The sequence below is a fragment of the Rhinolophus hipposideros genome (genome assembly GCF_964194185.1).
Source record: "Rhinolophus hipposideros genome assembly, chromosome: 6".
NCBI lineage: Eukaryota > Metazoa > Chordata > Mammalia > Chiroptera > Rhinolophidae > Rhinolophus > Rhinolophus hipposideros.
In genome coordinates, this window is record NC_138052.1 from 18,029,350 (window position 1) to 18,049,880 (window position 20,531).

The following is a 20,531-nucleotide window of genomic DNA, read 5'->3' on the forward strand; positions in this document are numbered from 1 at the left end:
TATCTAATATATAAAGCTAGGTAAAGGCAGGATGACTTTGCTTAAAACAGAGATGAAGGCTTGAATGCCCTTCCACACTGCTCACCAGTTACTCCCTAAATACCCATTGACATGTACCTGTAGAACCCAGGACTCAGAGAACAGTTTAATAACCACATATTACACATATCCATTTGAGGCCACGGGCTCTATTATTATATCTGCATCACCAGCCCAGAGGCCTCGTGCGTTGTAGGGTTTAAATAAAATTTTCCTGAATGAATGGCATTAACGGTAATTCACCTCTGTATGTACTCTATAATCTATGGCATGGTTATTTCATTACTATTAATCTAACACATTCAATAAATGCGTGACAGCAATCTTCTTCAAGGGAGAAAGCCCAAAGACATGTATCCTATGAGCACTCAACAGTTATATAAAAATAAATCTGCGGCAAATGCTAGCATATCCCACACCGAAGAGGAAAACGTGCTTATAAGCCGTGACATTCAAATGACTCTGATACCTCATCACAGCAGTGCATTCGAGCCATTGCCTCCGAGAGACGGATCATGCTCTCCAGCTGTCGCACTGTAATCCTCCACGACGACCTGGTTACTCCAGAACCATCCCTCTGGCGGAGACGTTTATACTGCTCCACAATGAAGTCCTCCGACTCTCTGGAAATCTGTTCCAGAACATCACTGAAGTCAGAGCACTTCTACTCGGTGGGAGCTGTGTTAAATACAGGGTTAAGAGCCTTCCAGGCGGAGGCACTTTGGGGAAGTGACAAAGTCAAAACTCTGAAGCTAATGACAAGGAATTAGTACTGAAATGCCTTTCAACAGAAAACTAATACTCAGGAGGCCTGTGAATGTCATGTATTAATTTAATGAACAAGAAGGCAGCAGGATTAGTATGTAAGCAAATGACCATTTCTAAGACACGTAACAAGCTGAAGCAATGGAATAGGATGCACTATCTTTCCACCCAAGACGCCAGAGCTCATTAAACGAATGAATGCTCAGGCTCTATTCTTGAAACTCAGTTAATTAACTCATGCTATCTTTGGGAAAAAGATATGTATACACACACACACATATCAACTATGTCAGTAAATATTATTTGTTGAGTAACAACAAAGTGAGGCATTGTAAGAATCCTCAGTTTTTCAGAGCAAGGAACTCAGCATATTAATAAAGCATGCCAAGGTCACAGAAGGACTGGTACAGTCAGGGAGAACACATGTCTCTTTACACAAAAGTGACCTATAACCCTTAGTTTTAAATGACTAAGCCTCTTTTGGGACAGTGAGTCAATCCCAATATTGTGAATAATCAAGTGAAGATGAAGAATTAAAATCTAAGGGTAACTCCTCCCAAAAGTCAAGTCGACAATAGCGTAAAAATCTAGAATCAACCAGAATCAAATAAATCTATTTTTCGTATTCTAGTTTAGGAAATGACAAATAAAACAGATGTATTATGGAGGTTTATTTCAAAAGCAAATTTCCAAGTGAGTATCCTGGATCCAGTGCAGATTCAATCCAACGAACTACATCAATTACTGTAAAACAGTAATCCATGTTCATTCACAATTACCTAGAGGAATCCAAGTTTTTCCTCAGAGAAACATTTGAGAGCACCAATAGACTACTGCTTTAAGCACATACACATTTTTATGAATCTTAGAAATGCTTGAAATAAAAGGATGTCCTACTTTATTGGGTTATTCAAAATCTTCACCCATAAAAAGTTTTTATTAGTACCTAACAAGTAAAATAAATGGAATTGTTCAGGTATTTTTTAAATTTCCTTTTCTCAACTCTCTAAAGAAACAAACTATTCTAAAAATATAAACAAAGAAAACCAACCAACCACACCAACCTTAAAAAAAAATAAATCCTCAAACAAGTACAGGTTCAATGTTTTTCCATATAACCCTTTTGTCTAAATGCCACATTAATATACCCACTATGCCCTCCCTATTTCAATACAAAAAGGGCAGGTTACCTTTGGCTTAAATTGTCTTGCAAAGAGAAGATACCTCCTGATATCATCAAGGGAATAGACACGATCAATCGAATCCTCAATTCTTGAATGCAAGTCTACTATACGTCTGGCAATAGCATAATCTGTAACCTAATTCAAAACAAAGAAACCACTTTGATCAGTCACAGCAATATCCACTCTAGACTGTACCAGGCATTAAGAAATTATTTATAGCTAAAAACAAGCTCTCATGTGCCACTGAAAGATGTATTCATAGGTGCAAAGTTTCTGAGGAAAGTTTGATACCAGTTTCATTCAAACCCACATTTATATATATATATACCCTTGCCCCACTCCAAGAATATTCCTGAAGGAATTAACGAACTTTAATAACAATAACAAAGATTTCTAGGGCCCTCAGTTATGTTAGACACTATTGTCTTAAGCATTTCTAGAAGTATTTACTCATCAGCTCTCATAAAAACCTTATGAGGTAGGTTTATTTTACAGGTGAGTAAACCGAGGCCCAGAGAAGTTAAATAACTTGTCCAACATCACAGTAAGTAATGGAGCCAGGATTTGAACAGTCTAGCTTCAGAGTCTGTGCTCTTAGTCACTACATTATATTGCCACTTGTTAATATATGAATATAATCATCACAGAATTATTGACATTGAGAAAACTAAAAATCATAAAAATAAAATGCAATTTACTCTAAAATGGTACAGAAAAAACCATGTAGATGTAAAGAGAGCAAATGATACAGTAAATGGGGCAAAATGTTAATATGTGACTAGAGTAAAGGTTACGTCACATACACTATTTCTTGCAACTTTTAAGTTTGAAACTATTTCCAGTTGAAAAATTAAAAAAAACTAACGGATCACGTACAAACAGAAATGTACGAAAATCAGGGGCCGGCCCAGTGGTTCAGGTGGTTGGAGCACTACGCTCCTAACGCCAAGGTCACTGGTTCGATTCCAACATGGGCCCATGAGCCGCACCCTCTACAGCTAAGATTGTGAACAACAGCTCTCCCTGGAGCTGGGCTGCGTGAGCAGCTGGAGGTTGGTGTGAGCTGCCGCGGGCTGCTGAGTGCTGCCAGCATCCAGTGTGAGTGCGCGGCAACCATCGTGAGTTGCCATGGGCTGTGTGCTGTCACACGCCTCAAGAGTGACCAGTGGCCAGCGTGAGTGGCTGGCAGCCAGCGTGAGCTGCCGACTGATGACTGGAGACTGACTGTCTCAGCCGGGGGGAGAGGGGGGGACGCAAGGCTCATAAAACCAGCATGGGCCAGGGAGCTGTGTCCTATACAACTGGACTGAGAAACAACGGCTTGAACTGGAGTGAGGGGGAGGGAGACGGAAGAAGGGGGAAAAATATAGATGAAAATCAGACAACTTCCAACGATGGAGGGCAAGTTGGGCAGGGGTGGGTAGTGGGTGAAATAATTATATGGATTTGTGAAGGAAAAAAAAAACCAAACGAAAACATAAAAACCTAAAGTCCTGCAAACATTCACATAATGAAAGGCAGCTTTCATTTAGAAAATATTTAAAGTTTTGCTGTAAGCAAAAGGTATGCATTGTGTGTAATGTAATGTAGGGCCTCCATGCTCAGCAATGAACAGTACAGCCTACAATATTAACTTCTGACAGAATGTCATTTTGTATTTATTTCTGTGCACATATGACTGAGCTCTACAATGTTGTTATTTAAGTCTAAGAATAAATAACTAATAATGTTAGAATTTAAGTAAATCTACAACTTTACACTCAATCTTAAAAATGTTATATAATTAAGGGGAAAAAGATGATACACACAAGTAACAACTTTATAAGATACAGGAAGACAAACAACTCTTGATTGGCAGGGGGAAAGAAATGTCTTTGGCATTCCAATTTTTATCAAGCTTACTAAAAAAAAGCACCCCAATAAAACAAAAATTCTTTAAAAATATTAAGAAGTATGGTTGGGAATTAACTGTAATGTTTCCTTTTTTCTTTAGAGAATTAAACAGTAACAAAACCAAAAAATATTCCTCAACTTAATTAAGTGGAATCAGCATTTCAAGTGACTTTATTTTGAGTTGCTTAGGAAACCTTTGCCCAGTCCTGTGCCACGCTGAGGGCAATGAAAGCTCAGTGCAGACACAGGCACCAGCCGTTCAGGAGTGCATCTTCAAGCCCCGTCTCACTCAATTACTCAAATTGGAAATAACCAAGGAAGCTAAGAGTGACAACTCATTGTTACCTCATTACATTCATCCACAAGTATAAAGAAGAGATCAAATCGGGACATGATGGGAGCCGACAAATTTATATTCTGTTTCAATGATTTTGATCTGTCATAGTGTCCACCAATTGGGTTTGCTGCTGCCAAAATGGATGTCCTGGCATTCAGAGTAGCCTGACCACAAAAGAAAAAATTGTGACAAAATGCTTAATCTCATTCATAATTAACTAAATGCAAACCAAAATACCAAGATATCACACAGCACACAGGCACTCCCATACCATGATGGTGGTATGACGTGCACACACCCTGTAAGTCAGCAATTGTTTGTTAGGAATTTATCTTGCAGTTAGGTACAGGAAGATGTGTGTTCAAGGATGTTTAATACAATATTGTTAGTAATCAAAAGGCTGGAAATGACCCAAATGTCACTCTGTAGGCGTCTAACTGGGGTGCACATAATTGAAAGCCATGCAGTAATAAAAAAGCTAAGTGGGTCTAATACGTGCTGGTATAGAAAGATTGGCAAAATAAAATTATGAAGTTAAATGAGCAAGAACAAAACTATTTGTGTTATGCTTATTTGTATATAAAATATTCCTAAAAGGGGCATACATTCAGCAGATATTTCTGAGTATTTATTAGTGCTGGGAGTTGCAGGTGAAGATTTCTTTTTGTATTTTAGTGTACTGCTTAAATTATCCCTAACTACTTGAATGTATTATGTTTGTTTAAAGTTTGATTTCTCTCTAATGTTGGTTACAATACTGTACAGTCAGGCACCGCTTAACGAAGGGGATACAGTCTGAGAAATGGGTTAGGTGATTCCGTGGGTGTACGAAGATCAGAGTGTACGTACACAAACCTCGATGGCACAGCCATCTCCACACCTAGGCTACGTGGCAGAGACTACTTACTGCCCTGGGCTACAAGCCTGTACAGCATATTACTGTGCAAAACAACATGAGATTTAATCAAGCACGAGAGAAAAGGATGCAATCAAGAGATGAGGTCAACACGAGATGTATGAGGCTGCTGCCCATGTACCACGGCATACTATTTTACTATTTTTTTAGAAGTTGAAAGAGTATACTCTAAAATAACAAAAAGTGTAGTATATAGTAAATGCAAAAAAAATCAGTAAATAGTCATTTATTATCACTATCAAGTATTATATACTGCACATAATTGTATGTGCTGTACTTTATATAACTGGCAGCCCAGCACGCATGTTTACACTAGCATCACCACAAACATGTGTTGCGTTCAGATATAAGGACTAAGACATCATCACAGGAATTTTCCAGCCCCATTATAATCTCATGGGACCACCAACATATATTTGGTCCACCACTGACCAAACAGCATTACACGGTATATGACTATACCTACAATTTTCATTTAAATAATCTGTTGACTTTATTTTTGTTACAGTTGGAAACATGCTTTATCAAAGAATATAGAAACTTTGTGGAAATTCTGACAAGTGAAACGCTAACAATTTCACCAGCACCCTCTACTTTGTCATTTTCTGTCACATTTTCACAGTACCCTAAATAGCACCTGTAATTTGGATTAATAATCCTCTGGGCTGTTATCCATTTCATGTTGAAAGAATACAATTTATCCAGATGAATGTCTCTAGAGCTACATTAACCCACAAGACTAAGGCGTGATGCAGCGGGACAGCGATGGACACACGCACCTTCACTCCTGCTTTAGTGATGGAGATGGTCTGCTGTTCCATAGCTTCGTGAATAGCAACTTGATCCCGCAAGTCCATCTTATCAAATTCATCAATACAACATACACCCTGTAACCAAACAAATCCAGCATAAGAAACTGCCTTTCAGGTGTCAGATGGTAAGTAAACTCCAAGTCTGCACCAGATCTAAACTAAGACAGCTAAGTAGGCAACCCTAACTCCCTTGACTCGAGTAAGATTGGTTAATAGATCCCAGAGCTAGGGGGAACCATAAGCTTTTGCCTCATTTTATACTAAGAGCAAGACTAAAAACAGTCATTTATTGCACTTTTACTCAACATAAACACCTTGTGTGAATCTGAATCAAAATACTCTGGGTCACCTTGGCATCAATTTTAGGCTGCAAAAGTGAAGGGTGAAATTGAAATAATGTTTAGAATCATGTATGGCTACAACTAATATGCCTCAGATCTAAATAATCGATGTCAAATACACTTAAAATGCAACAGACGTATTCCTAGAGGTGTCACGATCTGGAAAGGAAAAAAATGCTGGGAATTCTAATCAAAGCAACCGCACATACTCAGGGCAGGCAATACATTCTAGAGACGCTCAGAAGGCACTAACTAATGACGACAATCCCAATTAAATTCTAGATTAATAAAACTGAATTATTTACCAAACATGCCATTTGTAAAGGACATCTTTTCAATAGAAACCCCCTCCCCCCTTTCTTCCACAGGGTAGGTGATATTCTGATTTCTTTATATCCAAGAATATAAAAATGTTCTTACATTATCAGCCAGCATCAAAGCTCCAGCCTCAATGACAAACTCATGCGATTCTTCATCCCTCACAACAGCTGCTGTTAAGCCAGCAGCACTGGATGCTTTGCCACTGGTGTAGACAGCTCTGGGGCTGAACTCCTCCACGTGCCTGTGGAAGGTTATCATATTCATTACTATTACGCATCCTTTCCAGGATTATCAGCTGACAGCATTTATGTCAGTTAAGAATCTAAATTTCTTAAAGATAATCTGAGAGGCATTAAGCATAAGCAATCCATAAAGACTCATGCCATAGACTGAATAGAAAGTCATTCTCCTTTGGCCTTTTAAGTACATTTAAATTCATTCCTGTCAAATATAAGGTGAACTTCACACGTGACAAAAATAACAATTTTAAAAGAGGTCTTTAATAATAAAGTTTAGCAACAGTGATCTATGAGATGTTGCACTTAAAAAATGAAACAAAACTAGATGTGAGATTTATTCAAAAAATGCAAGACTGGTTTATAAGCAAAAAAATCAGTAACATGCCATATTAATAAAGGATAAGAACCAACTTATAGATGCAGAAAAAGCATGTGATAAAACCCAACACCCCTTCATAAAAACTCAACAAGCTAGGAATAGAAGAGACTTTTCATCAACCCGACAAAGGGCATTTATAAAAACCAACTGCTAACATCACATTTAATGGTTAAAAGGCTGAATGCTTTCCCCCTAAGATCAGGAACAAGACACAGATGTCTACCCTACCACTTCTATTCATCATATTGAAAGGTCTAGTCAGGACAATTAGGCAAGAAAAAGAAAAGAGCACCTGGATTTGAAAGGAAGAACAACCATCACTATTTGCCATACTCTTATATATAAAAAATCCTATGTAATCCACTCAACACTTAGAATAAATGAGTTCTTGAAAGGTTGGAAGATAGATCAACAATCAATTTTATTTCTATACACTTGCAACGAACAACTCAAAAATGACAATGAAAGTTCTATTTACAATAGCATCAAAAAGAATAAAAAATAAGGGCCAGCCCAATGGCTCAGGCGGTTAGAGCTCCATGGTACTAACGCCGAAGGCTGCCGGTTCGATTCCCACATGGGCCAGTGGACTCTCAACCACAAGGTTGCCAGTTGAGTCCCACAAGGGATGGTGGGCTCCGCCCCCTGCAACTAAAATTGAACACTGCACCTTGAGCTGAGCTGCCGCTGAGCTCCCGGATGGCTCAGTTGTTTGGAGCACCTCATCTCAACCACAAGGTTGCCGGTTTGACTCCCTCAAGGGATGGTGGGCTGCGCCCCCTGCAACTAGCAATAGCAACTGGACCTGGAGCTGAGCTGCGCCCTCCACAACTAAGACTGAAAGGACAACAACTTGACTTAGAAAAAAAAAAAAAGTCCTGGAAATACACACCGTTCCCCAATAAAGCCCTGTTCCCCTTTCCCAATAAAATCTTAAAATAAATAAATAAAATACTTAGGAATAAATTTAGCAAAAGTGCAAGATTATACCTAGAAAACTACAAAACATTGTTGAAAGAAATTAAAGAAGGCCTAAAAATAAATGGAAAGATATCCCAGGTTCATGGATCAGAAGACTTAATATTGTTAAAAAGCCATTAAAGCTCAAACTGATCTACAGAGTCAATGCAATCCCTATTAATATCACAACTGGCTTCTTTGTAGAAACTGACAAGCTCATCCTAAAATTCATGTGGAAACTCGAGGGACCCAGAGCAGCCAAAACAATCTGGAAAAAGAAGAATTGGATGACTCACACTTTCTAATTTTAAAACTACAGTGCTGTAGTAATCAAGGTAGTGTGGTACTGGCCTAAAGATAGACATCGAAACTAAATAAAACTGAGACTTCAGAAAAATCTTGTATTTATGGTCAACTGATTTTCGACAAGGGTAATAAAACAATTTAATGGGGCAAAAGAACAGTCTTGATGCTGGGACAACTGGATATCTACGTGCAAAATAATAAAGCTGGAGCTCTACTTCAAACCATATATAAAAACAAACTCAAAGTGGACCAAGGACCTAAATTTAACAGCTAAAATTAGCCTAAAGAATCAAAAGCAGAGACTTGCAGACACATGCACACCAATGTTCACAGCAGCATTATTCGCAATAGCCCAAAGGTGGGAACAACCCAAATGTCCGTCGATGGGTAAGTGGATAAACAAAATGTGATAAATACATACAATTCAGTCTTAAAAAGGAAGAAAATTCTGAGACTTGCTACAACATGGATGACCCATCATTGTATTACACTAAGTAAAATCAACCAGTCACAAGAGGTCAAATACCGTATGATTCTGTGTATATGAGGGACCTAGAATAATCAAATTCAGAAAGAAAGTAGAATGGTGGTTGCTAGGGACTAGGGAGAGAGGGATACGGAGAGTTACTGTTTAATAGGAACAGAATTTCAATTTGGGAAGGTGAACAAGTTCTGAAGGATGTATAATTTACCACACACACACAAAATGATGAAAACTAATACACCAATGTTTATAGAAGAATTGTTTATAAAAGCCAAAGTAGAAACAATCCAAATGTCCCTTAACTAATGAATGGATAATTAAATGTGATGTATACATGATAGAATATTAGTCATTAAATGGAAATGAAGTACTACTTACTGACGCATGCTCCAACATTGCTAAACCTTGAAAACATGCTAAGTGGAAGAAGCCAGTCACAAGTATATATAGTACATAAACAGGATTAGTATATATAGAGGATTACACAGTATATAATTCATTTACATGTCCAGATAGAGACACTAAAGTAAATTAGCGTGGCCTATGGGTATGGGGGAGAGAATGAAGAGTGACTGCCAGTGGGTACAACATTTCTTTGGGGGCGATAAAAATGTTCTAATCTGACTTGAATTATGGTTGTATAACTCTTGTGAATATATTAAAACCACTGAATTGTACAATTTGAAGGGGTAAATGCTGTATGTAAATTATATTGCAATAAAGATAAAAAACAACCACTCGCTAAAAAGGCTATTTCTAAGACAATCAAGTATAATACAATACTGTTATTAGAGAAAACATTGTAGTACATCTTCCCATGGTGGTGGTGGGGAGGTGGAAGGTAGGGGCAGAGGGAATGGAGAGAAAAAAAGAATTCCTTTCAACATAGGACTATTGTCTTTAAATCTAGAACTCAGTCCCTGATATACTTCAAAAAAACATATACTTAATTAGAAAACTCCGAACCAACTAAAAATGTTCTATATTCTGAAACAGTGCCATGTTGTAAATTTCCCAAAGGCATCTTGATATAAAGAACGCATGCTTTGCAGTCAAATAGATCTGAGTTGTAAGACTCATGGCTCAGCGTCACTTGTCTGCTATGAGAAATTGGGCAAGTTACTGAGCCTCAAAGTTTTGTTTGCCTCCCTGAAAAAAGAGGATATTACATGCCCGCCTGGGCGCTGCAAGGATAAGACATAACACACACACATATACAGTACCAAGGACACAGCAGGTGCTCAAAACCTGGTTGTTATTATGTTGACCTCTAAGTTTCTTAAGAGTTTGAAAGAACTTGTAGTACACATGCTGATAAGGTTACCATAAAATGTCTCAGGCTCATTGCACTGCTTTTGGAAAAGCGTATCTTGTTTAAGAACCTTAGAGATCTTTGTATTCTTAGTCTCAGCAATCCTCTGCCTAGGAATTTACCCAAAGGAAATAAAAAATAGGAAATAAAACAAAAATTTATACACATCATGGCGTGTACTGTATCAATATGTATAATCATTAAAATAAATTACAACAGGCTAGGGAAATGATTTTGTAAGTTACAGTACACCAACCAACAATTGTGAAAATAAATACAAAAATATTGAGGGTATATTAAAATCAAAAATATGTATACTGTGACTTAAAACCATGAAATACATATTCCTGTATTCAAATATTATACAAAGATTAAAAGAGTCCTATATGTGATTGGGATTACAGGCAATTTTCCCCTATTCTAAAAAACTGTCAACTGTTGTTATATTTTATTAAACAAATTACAGTGTATTTAATCTAAGTGAGTAATACATTCAACATAGTCATAATTTACACTCCAGCAAAGTAAAGGCACACTGGTTGCATTCTTGGTGGCAGAGAACCAGGAACTGTGCACATGCTTTGCCTGCTGTACTACCTTAGGCAAACACTCACTTGAGAAACTGGCTCTTTGCTGTACTTGGGTCACCAACAATGCAAACATTTATGTCCCCTCGAAGAGAGGTTCCTTCCCCTGTAGTCTTTGGAACACCACCAAAGAGCATCAGCAGGACACCCCGTTTTACTTCATCACTGCCTGAAACGAAATCCCAAGGTGTTTTTCAACGTGAGGTTAAACAGCACAGGAAACAACAAAGGCATATTTACTCATCAGAAGAGCAGAGACAGCTGAAGCAAAGCTGACATGAAAAGACCTCTTCTTAACACAATAAAAAACTTTCATGATCTAATCTGTGTGCTTTAAGAAATCACATGTTGCTCTTTTACAATCATTAATTCGATTTTAAGTTTATGCCACAAATGGACAGAACTCTTACCGTGTATAGTAGGGAACAAGCTGGTACAAAGATTGTGGTATAGGTTTTTATCTTGACTCATTTCAAACACTTTCTCCCATTCCTTCACTGTCATTTGGTTCTTAATGCTCTCCGCTGTTTGTTCCTCATCTCGGAGCTCTTTCCCTCCAAACTAAGGGATGAAGAAGAAAGGAATAATGTTAGCATAAAAACAGTCAAAATAATGTGAAAGAGAAGGAACTCAACTACAAACAAAATATAGTCTGAAAGGTCAATTTTAGAATCTGTTGACTATAAAAGTGTTTTATTTTTTTTAATCCCCAAACTAGTACGCCCTAAGTTAATCAAGATCCTGAAGAGCTTATTTGTCCAGTGAAATAAAAACAAAAAACTACCACCATTGTTTTGTATTGCGATCTAAATAAATTTGAGAGTTCAAGAGATGACCCATAATAAAATGTTAGCCAATAATATAAAGATGCAAATGAAGTGACAGAATATTATGTTCTCGCCTCTTTTTCCAATTCTGGACTATTTTCAAACGCTTTCTCACTTTTTTCCCATTCAGGACACAGAATCAAGCTGTAACACCAAGGTCCATCACTCTCAGGAAGAGCAATGTACTTCCCAGAACACTAAATCTTTTTATTTGTATTTTCTCTAGGAGGATGACCGAGGAACTGTGATAATTTAAAATCAAAAACCCCACCAGGGTAATTTGTAACAATGCATTTCAAGCAATGAGTTCTTCTATATGAAAACAAGTAAGACTTCCTCAAGGTCAGAAAGACAGACATGAAAAGATTTGGTTTTAAAACTGAAAAAAACAAATCTCAACTGAACCCCGTACCTTTAACACTGACTAGAGAACTCTAACTTTGTGGCAGCCGTAGGGGATGTTTCTCAAGCTTTGCCATTCTAGTAAGAGGACTCACCCTTGGGTTGGTTGGAGCAACACAGCAGGCCAGAAAAACCAGCCTGTATGAAAGGTCCCTCACACCGAGGGCCCGAAGTCCTCGAATGCCTTCTGTCTCATACCCATCAACACCAGTAACACGAGAATTAGTTTCTGCACGTGCTCCTGAAAGAGTAAACGATAAGCTGTTTCATAGCTCAAATACTGAAGGTTCTAAGAATCAAAACTGCTCAAATAAATGAAACCTATAAATCCAAAGATTTCATTTAGGCTGAAATTTTTCAGACCAATACCTTTTGTAGCAAAATCAATTTGTTTTTTATTCTCATCATATTTTCTTATTCACTCTCTGATTGGTAGCCAAAAATAATACAAGGAAGACACAAGAAGCTAGATAGCAGGCAGTTCAGGTTAACAGAATTTGTTAAATTTGAGCCACAGATGACCAACCTGGTGTGCTAAGCTTAGAGACATCAGGCACAACAATCAGTGTCCCTATAAAGTCACACTTGTCACCAGCTTGAGCTGACTCCACAGCTTCAGCCCGCAAGATCACTTCTAAACTTCGAGGGATACTTCCTCGAGGAAGCTCAGCTTGAGTCTCTTGAATACGAACCTGTAACAAAAACAAACGGCCAAGAATAAGAGATCTCCTTCAAATGCCACACGATCTAAATTAAATGTTACAAATATTGGCATATTCGAAGCTACCTTACCATTTGCAGGTTTTTGACATGTGCCAAATTATCTTAAAAATTCTCTACCCTAAAACCCCAGTTTAGTAAGAGATTATATCTATTTAAAATCTTCACTTTTACTCTCATTAAAAAAGTTTCTTTTTTCTTTGTTCAAACTGACTATGCAGTTTAATTATCTGTTCTATGTTCCATCCTCTCTAAATTTTCAGGGAAATTTTCTGAAAATTTCACATACTTTAAACCCACAACCTCCACCTCAATGCGACTGTTAACATTACTTAGACACACATACATTTTTACTGTATTATTTCAAACAAATTGTAAAAATCAAGATACTTCCTCTCTAAATATTTTAGCACTCATCTCCTAAGAATATACGTAACCATAATACCATTATCACACCAAGAGAATGAAATAATATTTAATTCCATAATGTGTTCTATTATCTAGTCATCTTTAAATTTCCCCAATTGTCAAAAATGTCCTTTATTACAGATGGTGTTTTTTTTCAAACCAAGACTCAATCTATTCAGTTTATATGGGGTTGTTATATCATGTTCTTTTTCAAATACAAAGCATCTCCTACTCAAAGTTTTTGGTTGAGTACGTACTTCTTATAAACTAAGTATCAAATTAATGTAAGAAAAATAAGGACTGATCCGAGGTGTTGGCGGACATCATGGATCAGGTAATGGGGTTTGCTGAGCCAAGTGGGCAGTTTGTGAAGGACTCAATTAGGCTGGTTAAAAAATGCACCAAACCTGATAGAAAAGAATTCCAGAACATTGGCATGGCAATAGCAATAGGATTTGTTATAATGGGATTCACTGGCTTGTGTGTGAAATTGATCCCTATCCCTATTAATAACATCATTGTTGGTGGCTGAAATACCCTTTTCGAAGAAGGTTTTTTTTTATCTTGGTGATTGGTGAACCAGTGAGGACTTGAGAAGCTCATAGAGTAAAAGTATGCCTACATATTTTGTGTTTTTCCCTCTTTTTTTTCCTTCTAAGATATCTTCTATTTCTAAACTAAAATAATTCCACACACAAAAAGGACTAAAAACTGAATGAAATATTAATTATTTCTTAGTCTGGTACTCATTTTTCCAGGCTTTAGTGCTTGAGCTGCTATAACTTTTCTTTCCCCTTTGGAGATCCCAGCGTTACTAAGTCCTGCAGAGACCTGAGACACTCCCATTTCCCCTTTATTCTTACTGCTATCATTCAACTCTAGCCCAGGTACTACAACTTCCAATTATTAGTCTCTTGTTAAATGCAAACCACTGTCCCATTAATCTTCCTTTAAAAAAGAAAAATTCACATGCCCTGAAAATATATTTCCCTTACTTATCAAGATAGGTCCAAACTTCTCAACCTGAGAGCTAAGGCCTCATACCAAACCATCGCTCAGATGCTCTCCAATGCGGCTCCTCTACTTCCATCATGATAATCCTCATTGCTATTGCCAAACATGTCCATTTGCACCTGTCCTTTTATTCAGGCCTTCTTCCCTCCTAACCACCAACTCCAAGTCTTACACCAACAGGTCTCCACTTCTCCAAAGTTTTCTTAACTCTAGATAATAATAGTTACTATTCATCCTTTAACAAATACCTTTTGTCAGTCTGAAGAAGCTTACAATCCAAGATATTAAAGGTTAAAACACACTTATGTACTGATAACAAATTTGTATTAAGAATTTTTGGCTTAACTCTGTAGTCACATTTGGTAATCCTTGCCTTACAAAAAAACTGACTTTAACATTGCCTAAATAAGCGTGTAACAATAATCGCAGTGCCTAGAAGCGAATTATTAGTATAGACCAAATCTGACCTTAACAGAAGTTAATAAATACCTTTTGAAAATCGACAAATCTGGACTTATTTGTATCGAGCAGGAATCTCTTTCTGTTGGCACAAACTGGATTCCGGCATATGTTTGGCTGCGTGTATTTGAACTGCTGCTCCACGTCCTTGATCACTGTCTGACAGTCCAAGCACAGGAAAGTTCCGCTCACGAGCTCTGGGTGAACGGGGTGAGTCCGCACCACCTGCCCACTGATACGAGTGAGTAAACCAATTCTGGACGCGGTGAGTTCCCGAATTCTGTTTAAAGACGGATATCCCATTGGTGAGTAAAGGACACCAAAAAGATGAAATTTTAATTATAAAACAGGATGATCCCATCTTTGTTTTATATGCAAATATACTTTTTGTTTATCTACAATTTCTAAAAAAGTACATACTACTTTCATAGTAAAGTTATCATGGGAAAAACATTTTAGAGTCAGAAGTTCAGAAACACTTCCTTTACTTCACAAACCCATTTTATATTAAATAACTTAGTAACTTAAGTAATTTCAGTAAAGTTTTCAAACTACTACTTCAATTTCTTCCATTAGTTCTTTAAATAACTGTGAAAGGGGGAAACTGTTTAAAAATTATGCCATTTAAGCTTTGACAAAAATTTCCAACAACTCATTTTTTGTCACAATCTGTGACTGTTCTCAGTTTTCATATTTTTTCATTTGACTCATTTTCCCCAAAATGCTCTAAAAGGTATCCTAAAATACTACAACACTCAGAAATTGCTTCACTTAATTTACTTTCCATTTCAACTCCCTAGAAAAATTTATTTCTCCAAAATAAACTTTTTGGACAACTGGGTATAACTTACAGATTTAAGACGACAACCTCCTGAGTTTTCTGACAATTAAGTGATCCCTATACTATTTGGTGAATTGCCTTTCTTCCAAAGAAGGGTTTCTTACTTGTGTCTGGTAGATAGGTTTTGGAATGCAACATAAAAATCCTTGGCAAGAGGGATCTCTTTACGGTCTTTGATGAAGGTTTTCACGGCCCGACATAGGTAAGGATAAACTCTGAAAAGGAAACAAAAAAAGATGAACTGACATCCTCAAGAGGCTTATCACCTAGGCCTCCTTCCCCCCATGCTTGCCAACAGCTGAGACTACGTAATTTCATCTGGTTATAACCAAGCCTTAGAATTTAACTATGCAGGACACCTCTATTATCTAGTTCAGGTTTAGGAGTCTTTTTCAATCCTCTCCTATCCCACCACAAATAGATGTGAGACAAAAGAAACACAAAAGATAAAATGCTATACCTGAATACCTATTATCTTTAAAAATAACCATTTAGCACACATACTGCAGGCCACTCGTCTAAAATGACGCTACCTCTCAAAAATCTGGGGGGTTTACCATCTAGCAAGGCAGCCTCCCATTTGATGCAACGTCGAGTATATTTTTCTAGGTTTAATTCTTCATTGGTAAGAAGTAGATGAGGGCAGGGGAGGAATGTGTGTACTGATGCAAGAGCAAATTGGCAGAACGTCCCATTTGACTGGTTAGACTGAAGCCTGCATGTCCTCTTGATATAAGTTCCCAATAGCAGCTGTAGCTTGGTTTAAGCAGTGGGATCTGAAGTCCTCTGAAAAATTAGGTACTTTCAGGAGACACAATTGCTACATGACCAGTGCCTAAGGTATGCGCATAAGTGTTTCTACCACCAGCCCTAATTTTCTCCCTCTCTCTCATTTGTCGGTACAATTTTTCCTGCTGCATAATTTCACAATGAACTCTGCTGCTATCTCTTCAACTATTCTTGATGGTCAAGTATGATTAGAAACATGGAGACAAGGCCTCTATATCCGGTCTACCAGGTTAAGGAACAAGACTACGTCTCCTTACTCCTGGATCTGCGTTTCTTTCACAACTGTCCACAATGTTTATTTTAACTTGATTTTATTTATACAGATTGTCATATTTATTTAATCCAAATACAAAGATTTTTGTTAAAAGGTGTTTCTTGCTTTACACAGCAAATTAAAATAAAAACGAAAGCGTAAATTATTAAACACAATGATTAATTTCTGCCCCAAAATACCAATCAGCTATTAGAATGTCTTCAAGGGATTTTACATGACACAGAAAAATATGTTTTACTTGTTAAGTGAAAAGGGCAGGATGCTCTATCGCATGATCCCAGTAATTACATACACGCAGATATACATCAACATGTGTTAGGAGATCCTTAGGAAATGCTGCACTTGCCGATCTGAAAGGCTCTTGGAACCTTGTTGCAACAGACCTGCTAATGATGGTTACCTATGGGTGGGGATCACAATGTACAGATGATTTTACTCTCCCTGTTCTTCTCTACTTTCTAAATTTCCTGCAATATACACTGACTTTTTTATTTTTAAAAAAATTAAACTTCAAGAGAACAACAATATTACTGCTTAAAGACATCCCATATCAAAAACAGGATCCACATAACTTTTGCAAAACATCTATGGGTGTGCGTGGGTGTGGGAAATCAAATGAATGACACCAACAGGACTGAATGCCACACACAACTTAAGTAAACGATCCTCATAAAACTTAGGGAAACTATATAGAAAGCAAAGGTTTTCAACATGTAAAAAATAGTCAACTCTAGAAAGGCCTAAATTATTAGTTCAGAGCAATGCTAAATTGACCACTGGCTGTATCAAAGGGCCTGTGTGACAACTGCCCTTCTGACTCACAAATGAACATTTCCTGTCCAAAAAGAGCTGGCCTCCCCAGGCTCCAGGCCTATTTAAAGTCAAGAAGATTAATACACCATACCTATAGAACTCTTCTTGAATCGTGGTGGAAAGTTGTTGGTTAAACTGCTCCAGGTCCACAAAACTCACAACCAATGTATTTCTCTCAGGACGTATTAGCTCTTCTGCTAACTGCAAGTACTTAATTTCTCCATCGCTGTTCTGGAACCTGGGGATACATGCAAGTCACATTAAGCTGAAGAATTAGGCAGTAAAAAGACTCCACATGCCTGGTAATTCAGTGTATTGGTTAAAGATCATCAGATTTAAGGTAAGACAGGTCCGTTTTAGTAGTATGTAACTTGGGGCAAGTTACTTATCCCTTCTAAACCTGCCACTCTCCTTTTTGAAAAAAATTAAAACACGTAAAAAAAACCAGATTAGGACATCACTTTACCTTCTAAGATTACTGTGAAGATTAAATGAGAGAATGCCTGTAAAATGTTTTATGCAGAGCCAAGAACATAGAACACTGGTTCTTCAGATTTTAACCAGAATCTCTTGATTTAATATTTTCTAAACAACAAATGCTGACTACTCTTTTACTATTATGTATAACTAAAATTGGAAATATTAAATCAAGAAATTCAGATTAAAATCTAAAAACTCAATTTCTATCGAGAAGACTGACAGATTAGTTGTTGGTTTAAGAACCAGAATAAAGAGGGCCTGCCTGGTAGCTCAGGTGGTTGGAACGCCATGCTCCTAGGTCACCGGTTCAATTCCCACATGGGTCAATGAGTTGCGCTCTACAGCTAAGATTGTGAACAGCTCTCCCTGGAGCTCGGCTGCCATGAGCAGCCGGTGGCTGGCAGCCGACCGACCGGTGACCAACAACTGGCTGCCGACGACTGGCAACCGACTGCCTGGGGAGGTGGCGGGGGGGTGGGGGGGGAACAACACACGCAAGGCTCATAAGACCAGCATGGGCCAGGGAGCTGTATCCTATACAACTAGACTGAGAAACTGCGGCCTGAACCGGAGTGTGGGGGGCACGGGTAGGGGGAGGCGGAAGAAGGGGGGAAAAAAACCGAAAAGAAAAATACACAGAAATAAGGTTCTTCACTGCCCAAGACCTCAGAAAAATGGGAACATATATACAAAATAAAGCTGGTGTGTTTTTCCAAAAGTATCACACAAACATATTTGCTTTTCGTTCTTTTAGCATAATATGCAGATTAGTTGAGGCAAAAATCAATTCCTCCTTCAAATACAGCATGTTCTAACTCTGTTAAAGATTTTCTGAACGACTCTGCAAAAGCACTATGCCGGAGGTGACGGAAGCTGCAGATGAGTGCTGTTCCTGCCTTAGGGTTGACACGCTCAGGAGACACTCGTACTAAAGAGAGGTACAAGACAACCTAAATGTCCATCGCAAATGATTAAAGAAAATGTGGTACACACATACAGTGGAATACTATTCAGCCTTAAAAAAGGAAATTCTGCTACATGTGTCAATATGGATGAACCCTGAGGACATTATGCTAAGTGAAATAATGATTCTACTTATATGAGATGTCTAAAATAGTCAAATTCATACAATCAAAAAGTGGAATGGTCATTGCCAGGCTGAAGGAAGGGGGAAAACGTTGAGGTACTAATCAACAGGTAAAAAGTTTCAGTCAAGCAAGATGAATAAACTCTAACAGATCTATACAACAACCCTGTACCTATACTCAACAATATATTGCAGTTAAAAATTTGTAAAGAGGGCAGATCTCATGTAAGTGTTCTTTCCATAACAGAAGAAAAAAGAAAAAAAATAGTGGAAGTGCAAGAAATGTGATAGGGGAATATAAACTAATTCTACCTAACATCTAGAAAGGCTTCATGCATCTAAAAGGTAGCACTGGAATTCAGCCTTGAAAGACTTAAAATCTGAAAGGAAAACAAGCAGTAGATAGACTGGTTACAGATGTCTACAAGTACGTGGCAGTAAGAAAAGGGATGGAAGGAAGGTGGATGAGGATAGGCTGCCTGTGGGAGATGAAACTGGAGAGAGGAGCTATGAAGAATTTGGACTTTTTCCATAAGCAATGGCAAATCAAAGTTGGTATTTTGAAAGAGAGTTACCATTTTTTCCCCAACGAAGGACAGGGATTATTTGTTTTTTTTCATCATCATCCCTGGCATCTAGCTGCATGGTAAACTGCAAGGTAGTGAAGGTAACACTGAAATGAAACATTAATTGAGGACCTCTGTAATGTGGTGCGGTGGCTAGGCGGGGTTAAGGATGGGATTTACATTGAAGATGAAGTGGCTGACAAGATACAGGAAATGACATTACCAGATATAATGGAAAACGGCAACTTGGGAACATAAGGGGAAAAAGGTTCGGTGTTGCCTGATAGGTTCATCAGGGTTCATACAGGAGGTGTGAGTCTTTGAGCTTTGAAGGACCAGCATCTGTCACGCAGAGAATTAACACTGCCAAAGGTAGGGAGATATAAATTATGGTTTTAAGTAAATCACAATTTTGTAATACAGAATTATTCCCAATAAAAGTGGAAACAACCCAAACGTCCATGGACATATGAATGGCCACAGAAAACGTGGTATATACATACAATGGAATATTATTCAGCCTTAAAGAAGAAATTCTGGCACGCGGTACAACATGGATGAACTCATGCTAAGTGAAAGCAGCTGGTCACAAAAAGACAACTACTTAATGATTCCAAGCATATGAGGGATTGTCACACGCCTAGACAGACAACAGAACGGTGGCTGCCAGGTGCTGAGGGGGTAGGGGGAACGGACAGGAATTGTTTAACGGGCGCCTAGTTTCAGTCTGGGAAGAGTTCTGGAGAAGGATGGTGATGATGGCTGCACAACAAGGCGAATGCACTGAATGCCACTGAACTCTACACTTAAAAAAAGGTTACGCGGTACATTTTTTTTTAAGTGGTAAATTTTATGTGATGTATATTTTACCACAAGTGAAAAAAGAATTCATAGGACGTTCCAAAATGATTACACTTCATCCCGCGGCAGCAGAATCCACACTCTCCAGTAAAGGAGTGAGTGTCCACAGCATCTA

The 20,531-nt window shown here is 38.0% G+C and overlaps 2 protein-coding genes across 2 annotated transcripts in view; one reads left to right on the plus strand and one right to left on the minus strand.

Annotated features, from left to right (window-relative positions):
* The window catches only part of MCM6 (minichromosome maintenance complex component 6), a 34,270-nt gene that overhangs the window by 12,817 nt on the left and 922 nt on the right, over positions 1–20,531 (minus strand). The window contains exons 2-13 of the mRNA XM_081051116.1: positions 17,514–17,660; positions 15,651–15,761; positions 14,736–14,985; positions 12,631–12,796; positions 12,200–12,345; positions 11,286–11,436; positions 10,903–11,044; positions 6,708–6,849; positions 5,914–6,021; positions 4,227–4,382; positions 1,995–2,123; positions 509–670 (exon numbers count right to left, since the gene is read on the minus strand). Coding sequence (XP_080907242.1) covers positions 509–670; positions 1,995–2,123; positions 4,227–4,382; positions 5,914–6,021; positions 6,708–6,849; positions 10,903–11,044; positions 11,286–11,436; positions 12,200–12,345; positions 12,631–12,796; positions 14,736–14,985; positions 15,651–15,761; positions 17,514–17,660 — 1,810 coding nt within the window. The remainder of the gene's footprint in view (positions 1–508; positions 671–1,994; positions 2,124–4,226; positions 4,383–5,913; positions 6,022–6,707; positions 6,850–10,902; positions 11,045–11,285; positions 11,437–12,199; positions 12,346–12,630; positions 12,797–14,735; positions 14,986–15,650; positions 15,762–17,513; positions 17,661–20,531) is intronic.
* LOC308498705 (protein transport protein Sec61 subunit gamma-like) lies at positions 13,558–13,764 on the plus strand (the record flags this gene model as incomplete). The annotated part of the gene is made up of 1 exon (XM_081051179.1): positions 13,558–13,764. The coding sequence occupies one exon, from the start codon at positions 13,558–13,560 to the stop codon at positions 13,762–13,764; it is 207 nt and encodes a 68-aa protein (XP_080907305.1).